The 16,091-nt window shown below is 39.4% G+C and overlaps 1 protein-coding gene across 1 annotated transcript in view; it reads right to left on the reverse strand.

The window, feature by feature from the left end:
• Positions 1-14,347: 14,347 nt before the first annotated feature.
• The window catches only part of epha5 (EPH receptor A5), a gene marked incomplete at both ends in the record, with an annotated part of 78,364 nt that continues 76,620 nt past the window's right edge, over positions 14,348-16,091 (reverse strand). The window contains 2 exons of the mRNA XM_080509650.1: positions 14,348-14,459; positions 15,003-15,167. Coding sequence (XP_080365776.1) covers positions 14,348-14,459; positions 15,003-15,167 — 277 coding nt within the window. The remainder of the gene's footprint in view (positions 14,460-15,002; positions 15,168-16,091) is intronic.

Here is a 16,091-nt window from a genome sequence, read left to right on the forward strand (position 1 = left end):
GCAAGTATCCCTTCTTACACATTATTTCATCATATTTAATAACACTGGTGCAATTCAATTGCAAGTGATCTACACAAGATCAGTAGTATCATAGCATGGAACTGAAAAGTGTAAGGATGAAACAAAACCGAAGCCAAAAATGAAAGAAAAAAAGGCATTTTATAGAACCAATAAACATTTTTGAGGCCAAGTAAACAAGATAATAACAAGATAATGACAAATAGAAGGTAAAACTGATTAAAACAAAAACAAAAAAAAGGACAGCTTTCCACATTCAAACTTTAAGGTGATTTAAGGTCAATTACATGTTTTTGGACTGTTGCACTGAGGAAAAATATGAAAACTCCAAAGAGAAAGTTGGAACTGGAGACCACAAATTCATTGCAGCCCGATCTTTGAATACGACTGTCATGTATTGGATTATATACCTTGTGCCATTTTACAGTATATATATTTTTGTGCGTGCTTGTCTGACATGTAGCTTTGGCCAAATTCATGTACTTTTCTTCTCTGAGTGCAGTGACGTGTGGGCTAAAATATCCTGAATTTTTTTTTTTTTTTTATTGCATCGTGAAATGGATGGACAGCTTGAATTCAGAATTCCCCAGACCTGCAGGTGCAGTCAAAGTATAAAACCTCATCAAGCAAAACAACTCTGCGTCAAACAAGCTCTTAACAACATATATAAAACGCCACTGACCTACGCTCTATTCCTGTGGCTTCAGCTTGTTTGATGTTGATGCCCTAAAGCTGCAAAAATAATCAAAAAAAATTCACCTGCAGTAAAATTTGGGTTTTCTTTTGTGATCTGCATGAACAGACCTCCTAAATGTCATGCAGGAAAATGCTGCCTTGGAGTATAAGATGAAGCAGAAAGCTCAGCCTCAGGTGTCTCAGAGAAACACTTTGTATTCCTCACCTTATCGACTCGTTCATTTTTCATTTGCTACACGAGAGCCAAACCACTCAGACTGCGGGCAATTAATGTGCATCAGCCAGTGAAACTATCCCACTATTCAAATTCATTGAATAGATATGAAGGAGGGCCTGAACGAGAGGCATTTCAGTAGACATATATGGTGTGCTGCACGTAATTCATGTTAATTTAACAAGTGTTTAAGGGAAAGACAAAGAATGCTGCCAGAGAGGAGAAAATCTGCCACACATAAAAATGGGAAGGCATCCTTTTTATTGAAATGCAATATTCAGGTGATGCATTGCAGTCATTAGTATGTCTCTGCTGAGCACCAGAATATTAAGACAGATCGGCTGTTTTTCAGACACCAATATATTCTCAGAGCCATAAACTCCAGTTTTTTTTTTAACAAATCCAAGGGAATCCACCAAATTTTATGCTGTACCTACAGAATGTGGTACCCGGGCATTGCTGGAAAAGTGCAGTTTTATGTCTAATATTCATATTTTAGTGAGTGGATGTAACCAAGAATAACCTTTTGAGCCAAAGGAACATCTTTTTTTTTCTCTTAAGAGAGAAACAACTCAGACGTGACAGTAATCCAAAACCTCCTGAAGTCATACACAATTCAGTCAAAAATAACCGACCAGGCAAGGATGAAGCAAAATTAAAACATGCTAGTAAATGGTTGGTAAACATGCTATCTTATTTATCTATAGCACATTTTCTGGTGGAGCGTCTGTTACTGCTCATCCTATGAAGATAAAATCAGTCCTTGAAGAATTGAGACAGACACATACATACATACATACATACATACATCTGTAACATCTAAAGGTCAGAGGTAATCAGATTTCAGCAAGAAGGCAGATTTATGAACTGCTTTATTGAGTGATATAAAATTCAGTAATCAGTGACATTAATTGTAAGGATTATTTGAGAAGCTTACAAAGTACTGGTGCACCTCGCTTTGGTTTTGTATGATTTCCAGAAGGCTCTACTTTTATTGAATACACACATTTTATTTTTTTTTGTCTGCTGAAAAAGGGTCGAGTCACTATGGCCTATTTGTAAAAATGTTAACCCCAGCACATATGCACAGATTTTGCACTTAAGCACAGTGCATCCACATTTTTAGCCATGCATGGTGAGGCTGATTATGGAGAATGTATGGCAAGCAGACCCTGCGGAGGATAATTCCCTTCCAGCTCTCAGTGGGTAATGTCAAAATAATTATCAGACGAGACAGCTCAGTGGGCAGGCAGCACCTCTTCATTATAGAGCAAGGTTGAGGGGGCTAACAACCCTCCAAATGTGGAAGGATATGCCACACATAGTTTGATGGGAAACTCTTCCAATGTTTTTTTTTTTTACTTTTATCTTTGCTGTTTTTCTCTTTTATTTTTAATGTATCGATAGCATATTTCATATAATTGTGACACATTCTAGAACTATGTTTGAACCATGAATCCATATTTTTAAATACTGCTTGGACCAATTTCCCATATATATTTTCAATAAATTGCAACTTGATTATATGATTTTACAAGCTTCATTGGAACAATAGCCTTGGCAGCAAAGGTTTTGGCAAAATAAATGCAAGGATTTGTTTCCGCTGGCTGAGAGCGTGGATCGTTTAACAGAAGGACAGTTACTTATCATATACTTCACATATTGTCCGTTTTCATACAGCAGATGGTTGGACGCATTACATTTCTGACAAATTAGCGACAAAATGACAGATGCTTCTTTGTATCTCGGGACATGCATTTTCAGAACATCATTGCAGTAAGTTGCATCACTTAACATGGTAATGGCTTTGTGTGCATTGAAGTGAATCCTAAATGAGCAATGGGGGTTAAAAGAAAAAAAGAGTGAAGAGTGTGGATAGTGAAGTTAATTCCGATTTCTTTGTGTCCGAGTGACAGACCTCATTAAACCAAAGAAATAGCTACTGTAGGTTTTCTGAGTGCGATGGGTGCAGTGTATTGTACTTGTTATTAATACATTACCTCCCTGTGTCGCAGGTTAACTGCAGTTCCATCTCACCTTGACCGACCTTCCACACACACACACACACACACACACACACACACACACACACACACACACACACACACACACACACACACACACACACACACACACACACACACACACACACACACACACACACACACACACACACACACACACACACACACACACGCAGCGACGTTAAACCAAAGGGACCTCACATTGGGGACACTTCTACTCATATGATTGACTGCTTTGGATAAAGGACCTTGGAAAAACATCTGGGCAAGTGACAAATTCGTCCCCGTGGCTGCCTTTGTATGAAGGAGACAGATACTGTGGGTGAGAGAGGGACGAAGGGGGAGAGGGAAAGAGACAGGGAGGGAAAGAGACAGGCAGGGAGGGAGGGAGGGAGCGAGATGGGCCGATGTGTGCATTGAATTATCGCCAGCTCTACACAAAGACCTGCCAGACTGCTACCACTGGTGAGGTCTGTCTGTGTGTGTGTGTGTGTGTGTGTGCGTGTGTGTGTGCGTGCGTGTGTGTGTGTTCTTGCCAGCCACTTGACATCACACAGCCCTCTCATGGCAGGCTTCTCGGATCAGTAGCAGAATGGATAAGGCTATTTACCAGCAGCTTATTTGGTCCGGGTCAGACCTCCAGTAACTGCTCTCCACCATGCAGCAGGCACTCTTTAACAGCCAATAGACTGTGTTATCTCGACACATGCACCTTGGGCTCATATCTGCTTGAAAAGTGATTTTAGAAACGAGATTATGACAGCTCGGACGGCACAAACGGGATTAAAAAATTTTTAATTCCAGTAAAGTAGATGTAAATTTTGGATTCATAGTAAGAATAATATTCCCTTTCAAAATCTGTCATATAAGAAATATTTTTAATAATGCTGACAGGAGTTGTAGGACTGATATCACACTTCATTATACGCTTTAGTAATCGTTGCTGTTAATATTGTGCCAATACTGCTGGATTTAAATATTGGAATTACAAATACAAATGTCAGCCTGAACATTTAGATCACTGGCCAATGAAGTGACAAACAGACTCTCTTTGAGGCAGGGATACATTTGGCAGTAAGTTAATATTTTGTACTCAAAGTTAATTTGTTGGAAGTAAAAACAATAGACAAGAGCCACATTGTTATGGCTTGACAAACTGGGTCAGTCAGTGTCCAAAACTGCAGCTCTTGTGAGCCCTTCCCTGTCTGCAGTGGTCAATATTTTTAAAAAGTGGTCCAACAAAGAAGTGGTGAACAGTCAAAAGAAAACAAAGGGTCATTGAAGCATGCAGGAGATCAAACAGACTCGCTCAAATAGCTTCAGTAAATGAAGCTTAAGATGACAGAATGCCCCTTACATCACCCGTTTGTTGCAGATGGGGCTGCAGATCAGTCAAGGGGCTCCTGCTGGCCTGTGTCCATTATTGAAAGCTAACAACAGGCATGTGAACATCAGAACTGGACAAAAGCAACAGAGGAGTCATGTTTTATTTTCCACCACATGGACAGCATGTACCTCTTTTATCTGGGGAACACATGAAATGTTGTTCTCGGGGGAAACTTGGGTCCCGCGAACCATGTGGATGTTACTTTGACATGTACCACCTCTGTAAGCAATGTTGTGTGTACACTTTTATAGAAACAATATTCCCTGGTGGCAGTGGCCACTTTCAGCAGTATAGTGCTCCTCTGCCACATAAAACTAAGGCCAAGGCCGAGTTAAAGGAATACAATAACCAGGATATGGTGTTGACTATGGTGTTGCTCCAAATTCCCTAGAGTTCAGTAAAAGGTTGGTCTACTCAATACTGGCTAATTGGTCTTAATATTGTGGCATATAAACAAAATATTAGCTTATGATGGATTTCTTTGATGATCAAAAAGAGTAATCAAAGGTCAATATGGATTTAACGTTACAGCTAAACAAGTTTAATTCCAAAATTGAAAAGAAGTCTTTTAAAACGTATCTCGGCTTGTCCCTTTCAATTATAATTTTTAATTAACAAGTCCAGTCTAGGGAGGCTCCATCTCACAACAAACATGCTAACATGTTGTGCTGCACACCACAAGCACACCCTCAGAGGTTTACAGTCCATTCTTCAATGGGTCAGCATTGTTTTGGCAGCAAAAAGGGGACCTACACAATGTCAAACAGATGACCATAATGTTATGGCTGATCTGCATATAAAGACAAAGATGGATGGATGTACCAGCTGCATTCACAAAGCCATAGATTCACAGACACCCACACAATCACACCTAAACTGACAGCCAAGGTTGTGTTGAAGGTCATTCATAATGATTAAAAAGGCATCTCTGCAATGATTTTCAAATGACCCCCGGGACGCCTCGACCACTGACACCTCTTCAAGAGAAAATTACTTTATCGTGCCCTGGGACACCTGACTTTAGCCTGACATGGTGACAGCCTAATAGACAGCAAAACAGTGATGAGCAGCAGACCGGGGACACAAAATTGTGAAGGCAGACCCAACTAATAGAGTTGCCAGCCAAATGTCATGCAGATATGGAGATGTACAAGGATATAGCAGTCAGGCAGACTGAGCCCGTCAAAACAGAGGGAGGCTGACCGAGCCCAGAGCCAGAAACGCATCTATCCATCCAAGAACAGTCCCAGTCAGCACCGGTGGGAATATGGCCCCTGTGCAATCCCGTCACTCGCGTGCACCAGTGTGCTCTTTGAGCTTGGAGCCGCTGATACAGAGGTTTTTGTAATGGCCATGCTGATCGTGTGATGGCTAATTTCACCTTCACACAATTCATGTGTTTGAGCGTAATAATCACCTTGAGCCATTCAGGCAGTGGATTCCCCCAGAGATGGAGTACATGCATTTGATTTGAAGCAAAAAAATAAATAAAAAATTCAGTGCTATTGTGATATTTACATATAAACTACTGTAGGAATGGAGCGTCACCTTGTTTCATGATTCAAGGTTATGTCAAATATCATACACATTTGGGATTTTTATGTAAACCTGACTGAGCGGTTCAATGTAAAATGTATCATAATAGGAAGTAAAAAAATTAAGTGCTTACATTTAAAGCTAGTTTCCCCCTTGAAACCCATAATAATAGTCTTTTACAATTCACAATGTTAATTATCAGCTGTGCCTTCAAATTACTGAATGTTTAGACAAGCGTTAACATACAATAAAGCAGGCTGCTGCTGACATCAGCAGGTCATTTTCCCACATCTGACAGGCACATCATTGCCAGGCCTTGCATCATCAGGTTTTTAAAACATCAAAAATCTTACAGAAGCCCACAGCTTATTGTCATTATAACTCAACAATGAACTGTATTTGACCGGCTTCTGTTGTTTAACCATCATGCATGGCTGACAATCACATTGACACAATAGATTAACGTAAAAAGATATGAATATTTGTATAAAGAGGGGTGACTGTCTTTACTGGGGGCGAAAAAAAATCAAATAAAACCTAGATCAAAAGCTTTATTTTTTTCCAAACCTATTTATCCCTATCTGCTTCCCTCAAATCTTCACATAGACAAAGAGGAAAACTGGTAACTCGCTCCCGTTACCCCGACAGTTGGTATCCAAGCCACTAAACCATGTCTAATTGCATGCCTGGGAAACATCTTTGAGCAATTATATCGTTTGACAAAAGGAAAGCTCATTACATACAAACCAACACGATTGATAAACACAGTGGAAACCAGATCACAAATCTGAACAAAGACTATAACAATAATAAACTTCACAGCCTGCAGTTTGGTCTAATACCACTGCATATGAACGGCAGTGAAAATAAGCTGCAAAGCACACAGGTGCATCTATAAAACATTTAATTACCAGCTGAACTATGTTCCGTTCAGAGCTGCTAAAATTAGCGACGTGCCTCTTCCCATGAGGTGAAACTGGCAACCCGCGTGGCTGTGCAGACGCAGTCTCAGTGGGCCTTTCCCCCTTTTAACGCATCCATTTTCAAGGCTGCACGACTAAGTGCAAGTGTAAACAAAGCAGCACTAATATCATCAGGATCATCAGAAATGAGGTGTTTTAAATCTATTTATACATTGAAAAGGGGCTTGCACAATTCTCTTAACTGTAAAGCTTCATTGTCAGGTTTGCACAATGTTGTACTGTTATACACACATGGTAGATGTATACATTATAAAAGGTCTTATGTGAATTAATTGTTAGTGACATGTGACTGAACGTCAGATATAAAAGCAAAGATGCAAAACTACAATAGTACAGTCATAATTATGGCAGCTCCATTGGGAGACATTGATTAAAATTAGTGTTCAAGTTATTTCTTGCCTACATTGCAAAGGAATTAACAGTAGCCAAAAGTACTGGTACCTTGAACGACACCATTTGAAAATACAATAATTTTACTCCTACAGTACTCAATCCACATGCACAAAATCTCTTGCTTGCTTTGACTGTATAGAGACACACAGTATATTCATTGTTGTAACATGTACACAGCATTCAATACTAACCTCTTTGCTCTGTGTGGGAGGTAGGTGGATGGAGCACACCTGACAGTGGTCAGGGTCTGATCACCTCTCGCTCCATAAACAGAAGAGCTGCAGACATGGAGGTGATCAGCACTTAACCATCGACAGAAGCGCTGCCCTTGCCTCCCTCCGATACTCAACCTCGATTGTGGTTCATTTGTCTCCAAAGGTTACTACTCAAACATTTTACTATTTGCAACTTTTTGGATGGGAAATTATATTTTTAACTGATTACAGTTACCATTTTAGATATAAACATTATTTTATATATTTTCATTTTTTTTAAAGAAGCATTCTAGCTCTGTAGTATTCCCGCATCTGTCCACCTTCAGAACTTTTTTTAGTCCACCCTGGATGACAAATGTGTTTGGAAAATGGATCAAGACAGATCACAAAGTTATATACAGACACATTTCTGTGAAATGCAGGCCAGGCCTCAGGACTTCTTGTACAATTGTTTACAAAGCATTCAGTTTCACTCTAAGGGTCCATTTACATTTTCAAGTGAGAACCGAAAGCTTCTGGGGTCTGTTTCCACTACAATAGTGCTTGCAGCCACTGAAAATGCAAGGTGGAACTTTTTTAAAATGCATTTCCCCCCCATTTCCACAGAAACTGAGCAACATTTCCAAAACACTCCGTACTTTGCTGAAATGCTGCGCACCACAGCCATAGTAAATAGCTCCTTTGCACATGTGTGAGTAGATGGATAATAACAATGGTGGCCTCCATAATGTGCCATGACATTGTCAATTGAGTGTCAATCTAGCTCACTCTCCCGTATCAACAATCCAACTTTATTGGCTGTCCATATGAATGTGTATTGTATCAGCTATTGTTATTGTTTATAGCATATTTTTCCCAGTGTGCATATGTGTGTGTGGTTTCATCAAGAAAACGACCGAGAATGCCAACTCGTGGCCTGAAGGCTGTGACACATGACTGCTGTACATTTGAAATACACATTCTAATTTACCGGCATAAAAGGAGCATATTTAGGTTTAATAAACAGAAACCAGCCACCCTTAATCAAGCAAAAAAATTCTTACCAAAATCAGACAGTATGGCAGTGTTGCAATAGACACGTGTTCCTAAAAAGACAGACGTGAATCTGACTGAGCCAGTATAAAGAGGATTAGATAACAAGCAACAGATCCCCGGATAGGAAAACATTAAACTTTGGAGATAAATCCAACTATCAGGTCAAATAGATGTTTAAATGACAAAAACATACTCATTGGGATTCAAGGCGAATTCTTATAAGGTCTCGAAACCATATGACAAAAGGTGCAACATGCAGTCTACACTTACCTATCAGCACACTCACCGTGGCAGTGCTGACAGGTTAATGTTTCCCTGGTAACATTTCTCCTTTTGGCTCAGGATAACAGCAAACACAGTGCAGCTCAGGCTGGTGACAGTTTTCTTTGCTCATCAATGATCATATTAGAATCACACAACCTACTGTCTTGATCTTTGGATTGACGGTCCAATGTTGTAACTGCTGAATCAGTTTTCCTCAACAAATGAAATGTGCCCCGAATTGCGTTTTGCTGATCAGACAATGACGGCCACGTTAACATTTTTCTTCAGATTTTATTGCAAAAATAAAGACTTTGAAAACACACTACAAAAACATCAACACAAACATAATACATGACAGTCTCAAAGACAAACCAATAGCACATCGATAGCTAAGTATTTTTACTGTGCTTTCAATGAATCACAAAACAGTTATTCAGTTGTTTGAAACCATATGCGTGACTTACTGATAACATGGTTATGGTGGTCTTCGACCCGGGGGGGTGGAGGGGTTAAATCTATAAACGCAAACCTGTATTTCCCGAAGAGCAGATGCGTGGCAACCCAATGAATGTACCTATTTTCCACTTCCTGAGAAGTCATTTCAGTTGGGAAGTGGGTGGGGCCAATGGTAGAAAAAAGTTGACTGAACAGAAATTCTTAATGCCAGAGTCTCCAAATTTGTTTTTGACATCTTTTCAACCAATGGTTGCTTTTAAACGTAACAATATGTAAGTGTCCATAATGCCACTTCTCATTGCATTGGGTCACTGTAGCAGTTATATTCACGATTAATAGGAAAGAGCTTAATAATTAAAATTTTGAATTTCAACATGTCATCATAATTATAACAGTTGTAATAAATTAAAGGCCCCACCCACTTCTGAATTTCCTACATTTTGCGGATATTTATCAAACATTACAGAAGTTAGTGCAACCTTTTATAATCGTTGTATTCCCATGCATTTATGTATTCATTTTTGCTGACAGTATCAGGTATTGCTTTTGTACATTTGCTTGTATTCAGTAAGCATCGCATGTTTGTTTTGAAGCCAAAATCCCAGCACACCCTAATGCAGGGGTAGCCAATCCAATTCCGCCGAAGCCCTTACCCTGCATGGTGTAGGTCGCTCCCTGCTTCAACACACCTGAATCTAATGATTCTGTCATCACCAAGCATCCAACAAAACCCAGTAACAAGCCCGGCAATGCAATCGGGTGTTGAAGCAGGCAGAGAACTAAACCTGCAGGAGAGAAGCTTTTCTGGAATAGAAGTCGGTACCCCTGCTCTAATGCATACAGACGTCACAGAAACCTCTGTGCATTGAACCAAATGAAATTGATCACTTTTTCTGCAACTCAATATCAACCAACAAAGTTGTTGATTTACCAAATCTGTCAGGTAATCTAACTTGACACTACAAATTTGGCTCCTGCATAAACACTGCATGGCTGATAAGAGTTCATCCTGACAGTCATTTTAGGTAACAACACATTAATAAATCTATAGTCTTGACTTGTTTGCTGTGCTTTCCTTTTTCCCTGCGTGAAAAATGACAACTGCTAAGATGAAATCACGCCATTTCGAACGAGCCGACGGCAACACCTAAACTGCATGTTCATTGTAGCTGGCAACACCTACGACTTAATGCCTGTTTTCGCACTTCAAGCACTAAGTTATGCTTAAAATGTTTCATACACTCTGTCTGATGAAAAGGATTATTGACATCAAGGCATAGTACTTCTAACGCCTTAAAAAAAAAAAAAAGGTATCCCAGTCACATCACTCACTGCCCAAGACGTCCGTCCAACCCTGTGCTTGTTTCTTCTGAAGGTGTATCGTTGTGCCATACATGAGAAAACGGTGCTTTACATCAATGATGCTTCCAAAGATTAAAATTTCTTTCTTTGTTTTTGTTCCCCAGAACCAATAACCAATCTTTAGTGCTTAACTGTCAAATTTTACACCATGGGAAGCACTGGTATTATGAAGTGATATAATCGGCCTCAGGGGACACAGTAATCATAGTAATTCTAGAATAAATATTTAAGAAAAACCTTGACACTAAAAAGTCAGCCACTTATAAATGTTTTAGATCAACAAAAAGGGCAACGGATTTCTCATAAAGTGCAAATTAAATTAGTTCCAACATACACATTGTCCGACATTCTTCTTATTGCCTGTAGACATTGTTGGCAAGAAAAGTGAATACATAGGAAAGTTAGCATTTTGGCAGGGGAGGAAATAACGGTGCTCAAAAGATGAGAGGCACTTATAAGGGTGTACTTTTCACCAAATGGTCTTGCCACAGGCATACGTTTTTAAAATCAAGCTGCAAAAAGGTGGTGGTAAAAAGCCAATAACTGGAAATTTGGGAAGGATCCAAACACGCGTAACTCCGGGAAACACCGGGAGCATTCACGTGACTGAGGAAGGCTTTAATTAAAAACGTGCTGGGTGGTGAATTGAAACCCCCAATGTTAGTATTTTCGCTGTACATGCCTTATATTGTGCACCACGTGACTGGTGCTTTCCCCTGCTAAGTGTACCATCTGCATAGCCACAGTAGCCTACACATGTATAATTCACTGCCAGAAAAGTTGGTTGCATTTTTGTCGAAACCACAACGGTGACAATGGTTTGAAAACCGTGCAAAATTGCAGATCTCAATTTTACTTAATTAAAAGTACAATATAAGTATGTTCTTTTTCTGTGAGATGGAGCTACATTTCTAAACAGTAGACTTAAGAGACTATGCAGATGTTTCTTTCCCTCTGCACAACCTTTCTGACTCTTAGAAACCCCCTATGCGGTAATCCTTTCTTACTCAAATTCTTGCATAAAACCAGTCGAGGAAAAGCTTAAATGCAACAAGTAAAGCAGGTTCCATCTATATTTGAGTTCTTCAGTGGTTGTTGTGCATCGACGAAGGTCCGAGCATTTAAAAGTCAAACATGTTCTTCATAAAATGTGAAATACCCCTTTAAAACCCTACATTCTTCTTATGTGCTTTTCTATGCTTTTCAAACAGTCAGGTAATACCACCTCCTAAAATACTCTACAATCTCATTTCGTTTTCCACCTTTAAATCCCAACGCTAGCAGTACACTGATCTTGAAAAATATTAGCATGTCATCTGCAAATAAAAAGATATTAATATATACAGTGGGAGAACTCTCTGCTTCGGTGAACACAGCAGTGAAAAGTTTCAGCAATAAAGCACTGAGTAGCAAATGCATACCATATCATATCAAAGAGAACAAAAGCAAGGGCTTCATCATTGACATCATTAAATACCTTTCGACGATTCGATACACCACAAGTTTGTATGTCAGTCTCTCTGCATACATCTCTCATGCTTCTAGAGACAACGGAGCATTTCTTGCTGTCTCATTTTGGGCCACTTGAAAATATTTGCAGGTCTTGTAAATGAAAAAACTGTAAATGAAACACAATCACCAACAACATAAGATGAGTATTTGCGTTTTTCTGCGTACCTGTTTGGGGACCCTTTAATGGGGACAGATGTGCTGGTTGCCCCCAAGTGACAGTGGCCCAGGTTCAAGGTAGCAGAAATGCAAATTTAGAATATTTGACACTATTTACTAATGTGTACTACTCTGAGATGCTTCATCAATACGAACTTGTCCACATAATGGTAGACAGAAGAACAATGCTCCCTGCTTTTAAATATATATAATACATTATATACATGAAAGACATGTAGGCAGAGCTGCTCAGTAGTCCAAAAGAGAAGATTATGATAAAACACAAACTGTCCACATAAGTTTTGCAATTCTTTTAAACAAGTATAAATAAATAAATGATTATCAAGTTATCAATATTGCCTCCTTATATTCAGCGGTTCTGTAAAGAGTGAGGTTTATTGTGGTGCGGCGGACGTGCTCGTGAGAGATACTCGGCGGCGTGGTGAACTGAACAGGTTGCTGAGGGTTTCCTGTGGTACCTGAAGGTTGTCGGTTCAAAAGTGAAGGCTCAACGGAGATCTGAATGCACTCTCAACCGAAGGCTGCAATGAAGCTCTTGCAGAGTTTCTGTGAAAATCTAAGTGAGTGTTCCCATTGGAAAAAAACCAACAGTTGGGTTTGAGTCCGGGCGGTCCTGTCATTGAGAACCAGGTGGGCAGTCAATCCTCAGTTTGAAGAACTGTTCCATCAAGATTCACTGAGTCTGTCGCATTCAAATCAACAAATCATCCTGGAAGCTCCTCCAAACAGAATTGTAGAGAAAAGATCAAGTTTTCTTTTGGTTCTGGTTTGAGACTGTAGTTCTATTTGACCAAAGTTCTGCAACCTTTGTTGACCAAAAGAGCCATTAATGCTCCTTTAAACCAAATACATTTGTCACTTTGAGTTTTCGTAAAAATGTTCATTTAGTATTAATTTTGTGAAAGCTGCAAGGAGCCACAACAGCAGGGCTGATTAGCCACATTTCTGATCCTGAATCTAAAGAAAAAAAGAAAAAAGTGATTCGATACAGTAACATTCACCAAAATCTGAATGAACAGTTTACTAAAACATGCATAAAAGCATCAATTCTACAAAGCTGTCAATTATTTCATATTCAGTTTGAATATGCATATTTTATTGAGCTGATATCTGTGTGAGTCCTACAAGAAGACATGAACATTTTAGTGCAGATTTTCACACAAAACCAGATTAATCTATCAGACAATCTGTGCCTTAATTCTGTTGCTGGTTTGAAGCACTGCAAAATTCAGCTTATTTAAAATGTATCATGTACCAATGGCTGGAAATGTGCATATTTTTAGAGTCTCAATCAGGTCCAGTGTTGAAAGATTGCATTGTCTGTCATTGGGTTAGATCTGGACCTTCTGTTAGTCGTACAGGTTCAGATTAAACAATTAACCTTTGGTCTTGTCATATGTGAACTTTGCTTGTCAGTAATGCTCAATTCAGTGACTCCTGATGGAACTGCACTTCCGGAGAAAACTGCCAGAGAACAAGAAATGTACTGCTTTGATGAACTGGGCTCATCTCACCTGAGACAAGTCAAAAAAGTTCAGTTTGAGTCCCACTGTATGAAGTACGGATCTGTGACGCAACCAAGAAAAATGAAAACACAATGGTTGCTCGATGTGGCCAAAGCTCGTGGTCCGTGTTTCATCCTCCAGAATCCAAACGGTGCAAAATCAAAGACACCCCCCCCCCCCCAAAAAAAAAAAACAATTCACGCAACTGGAATCATATGAACAAAAACCATCACTTGAAGTTCAGTTCAGCTCACCGTCATTAGTCCTCCATACCTTCAGTCCAGTTCAGTTTGGTTTTAGCGCTGCAATGTCAAATATCCCCGATGACAGCACAAGCAAACTCCACACAAATGCGGATCCTCCGGGTTTAGATCCGTAGAACTCTGGGTTTCCTGCTCCACCAAAAGTGCTAAGCCGTTCTAGGTCCAACAGAGTCTTTTGTTTACATACTAGGTCCACATATTGGATGTATGCGTGTGTATGTATGTGGGTGTGTGTGTGTGTGTGTGTGTGTGTGTGTGTGTGTGTGCATATTACGTGTGTGAACTTGCATGCCTGTACATATTTTCGTCAGATGTTTACGGCAGAGGTGGTGTTGTTCATATGGACTCTCATCTCCTGAATACTAGTGATAATTTTTTTCTGATGTCCAGCCAAGTTCACTCCTACTCTTCGCAAATCCCTGAAAAACAGCACAACAAACAACAGGCCACTATTTTTAAGGCAGTCTGCTAGCAAAGAAATGCATGATGTAGGTGATTAACAACTCCCTAAAAGTCATTTCCACAGGTTTAGATGTCCTAGGGGTAAAGCTCTTAGATTCGCCCCGACTAAAGCACATAAAAAAAGCTGTTATAATACTGCTGTGGTAGTTTCTGCATGGTCCCGTCGATGAGCATGCACGTCACACAGATTTACTGTAGCTAACATCTATCTTTACTGAAGGTCGCGGGTCCATAAAGGGTGCATGCTTTTTAGAGCGTTTCACTAGCTTACAAACTTTTAATAGATTCCCATCTCATCTCACATTGACCTTCAAAACATTTCATGAAAATGTTCATTGCTTCTACTAAAAAACTGCAAAAAAAGAAGAAGAAAAAAAAAGGTGGACAGCAGCTGCAGTGGGAATCGACGGCACAAATGTCTTCAAACCTGAGGGAGTTAAGCTAAACTGGTCTGACGTCCTTGTACCCGTGTGTGTTTGCATGTGCGCTGGTGGCCTTACTCTGATGTCATCTGAGCTACTGTTTCCAGTGAAGAGTAACCTCCTTCCATGAAGAGTTCTGTGTAGCGGCCCATCTTTATGGAGTCCAGCCACTCCCCCACGGTCTGGCTTCGAGTGCTGCAGTCCCCTTCTACGCTGGCGTGCTCCACTAACAGGTTGGAGACCCTGGTGAGGAGATGGACACAGAATCACAGGAAGAGAGGACAATACACATGAGTTGCATGGGTACAAACATTCCTAAAAAAAACCCTCAACTTCAGCAGTTTCTTTGACCCAGCAGGTGAGTTTGACCCACTAATATCTCTTTATATGCAACTATAGCTTTCAGACAAAGCTGAAGACATGTTTGATCAAAAATCATTTTACATTCCTTATAATTCACTGGTTTAACTTTATTCAAACTACTCATGGAGGTATGGGGAAATACATATGCCAGCTCATTACAAGTACTTTCTATTCTGCAAAAAAGAGCAATAGTAATAGTTCACAATGTTGGTTTTCTCGAACACACTAATCCACTAGTTTTATGATCTATTCAAAACTAGTTCAAAACTACTCAAATAATGTATGAAGCAAAGAAGAAGTTATTGCGGGGTAATATTCAGAAAATGTTTTGTGAAAGAGGGAAAGTGGGCACTACTTTTGACTAGTTTCTGTATTACTAACAGTGGAGTGAAACTGTGGAACAAATGAATATAACTCTGCTTAACAAACAGATATAAAGAACTGATTCTTGCGAGGTACAATATTTAATAATGACTATGAGAGCTTGTTTGTTGACAATATTGAATTGATAAATATACTGCAACTATTATAGAAAAGTGTAGAATTGTAGAATAATAATTTTTTGTATTTTGTATGAATGTACTGACGTATTAAAATACTGTTTGGCATAATTAAATTACTGCATCATGTATCAGATGTCGGTTGATGCTAAATAAAAAAAAAATATATTGCTTTGTTCATGAATTAAGTTATTGGCAAAGATGCAAAAGTACTTCAGGGGTAGGATTCAATGAGTTTATATGTACTTCTTGCTACTTGTGTTATTCATTTAAATGTTTTCTTTTTTATTATCATTGATAATTT

The sequence above is a fragment of the Blennius ocellaris genome (assembly GCF_963422515.1).
Source record: "Blennius ocellaris genome assembly, chromosome: 15".
NCBI classification, from domain to species: Eukaryota; Metazoa; Chordata; class Actinopteri; order Blenniiformes; family Blenniidae; genus Blennius; species Blennius ocellaris.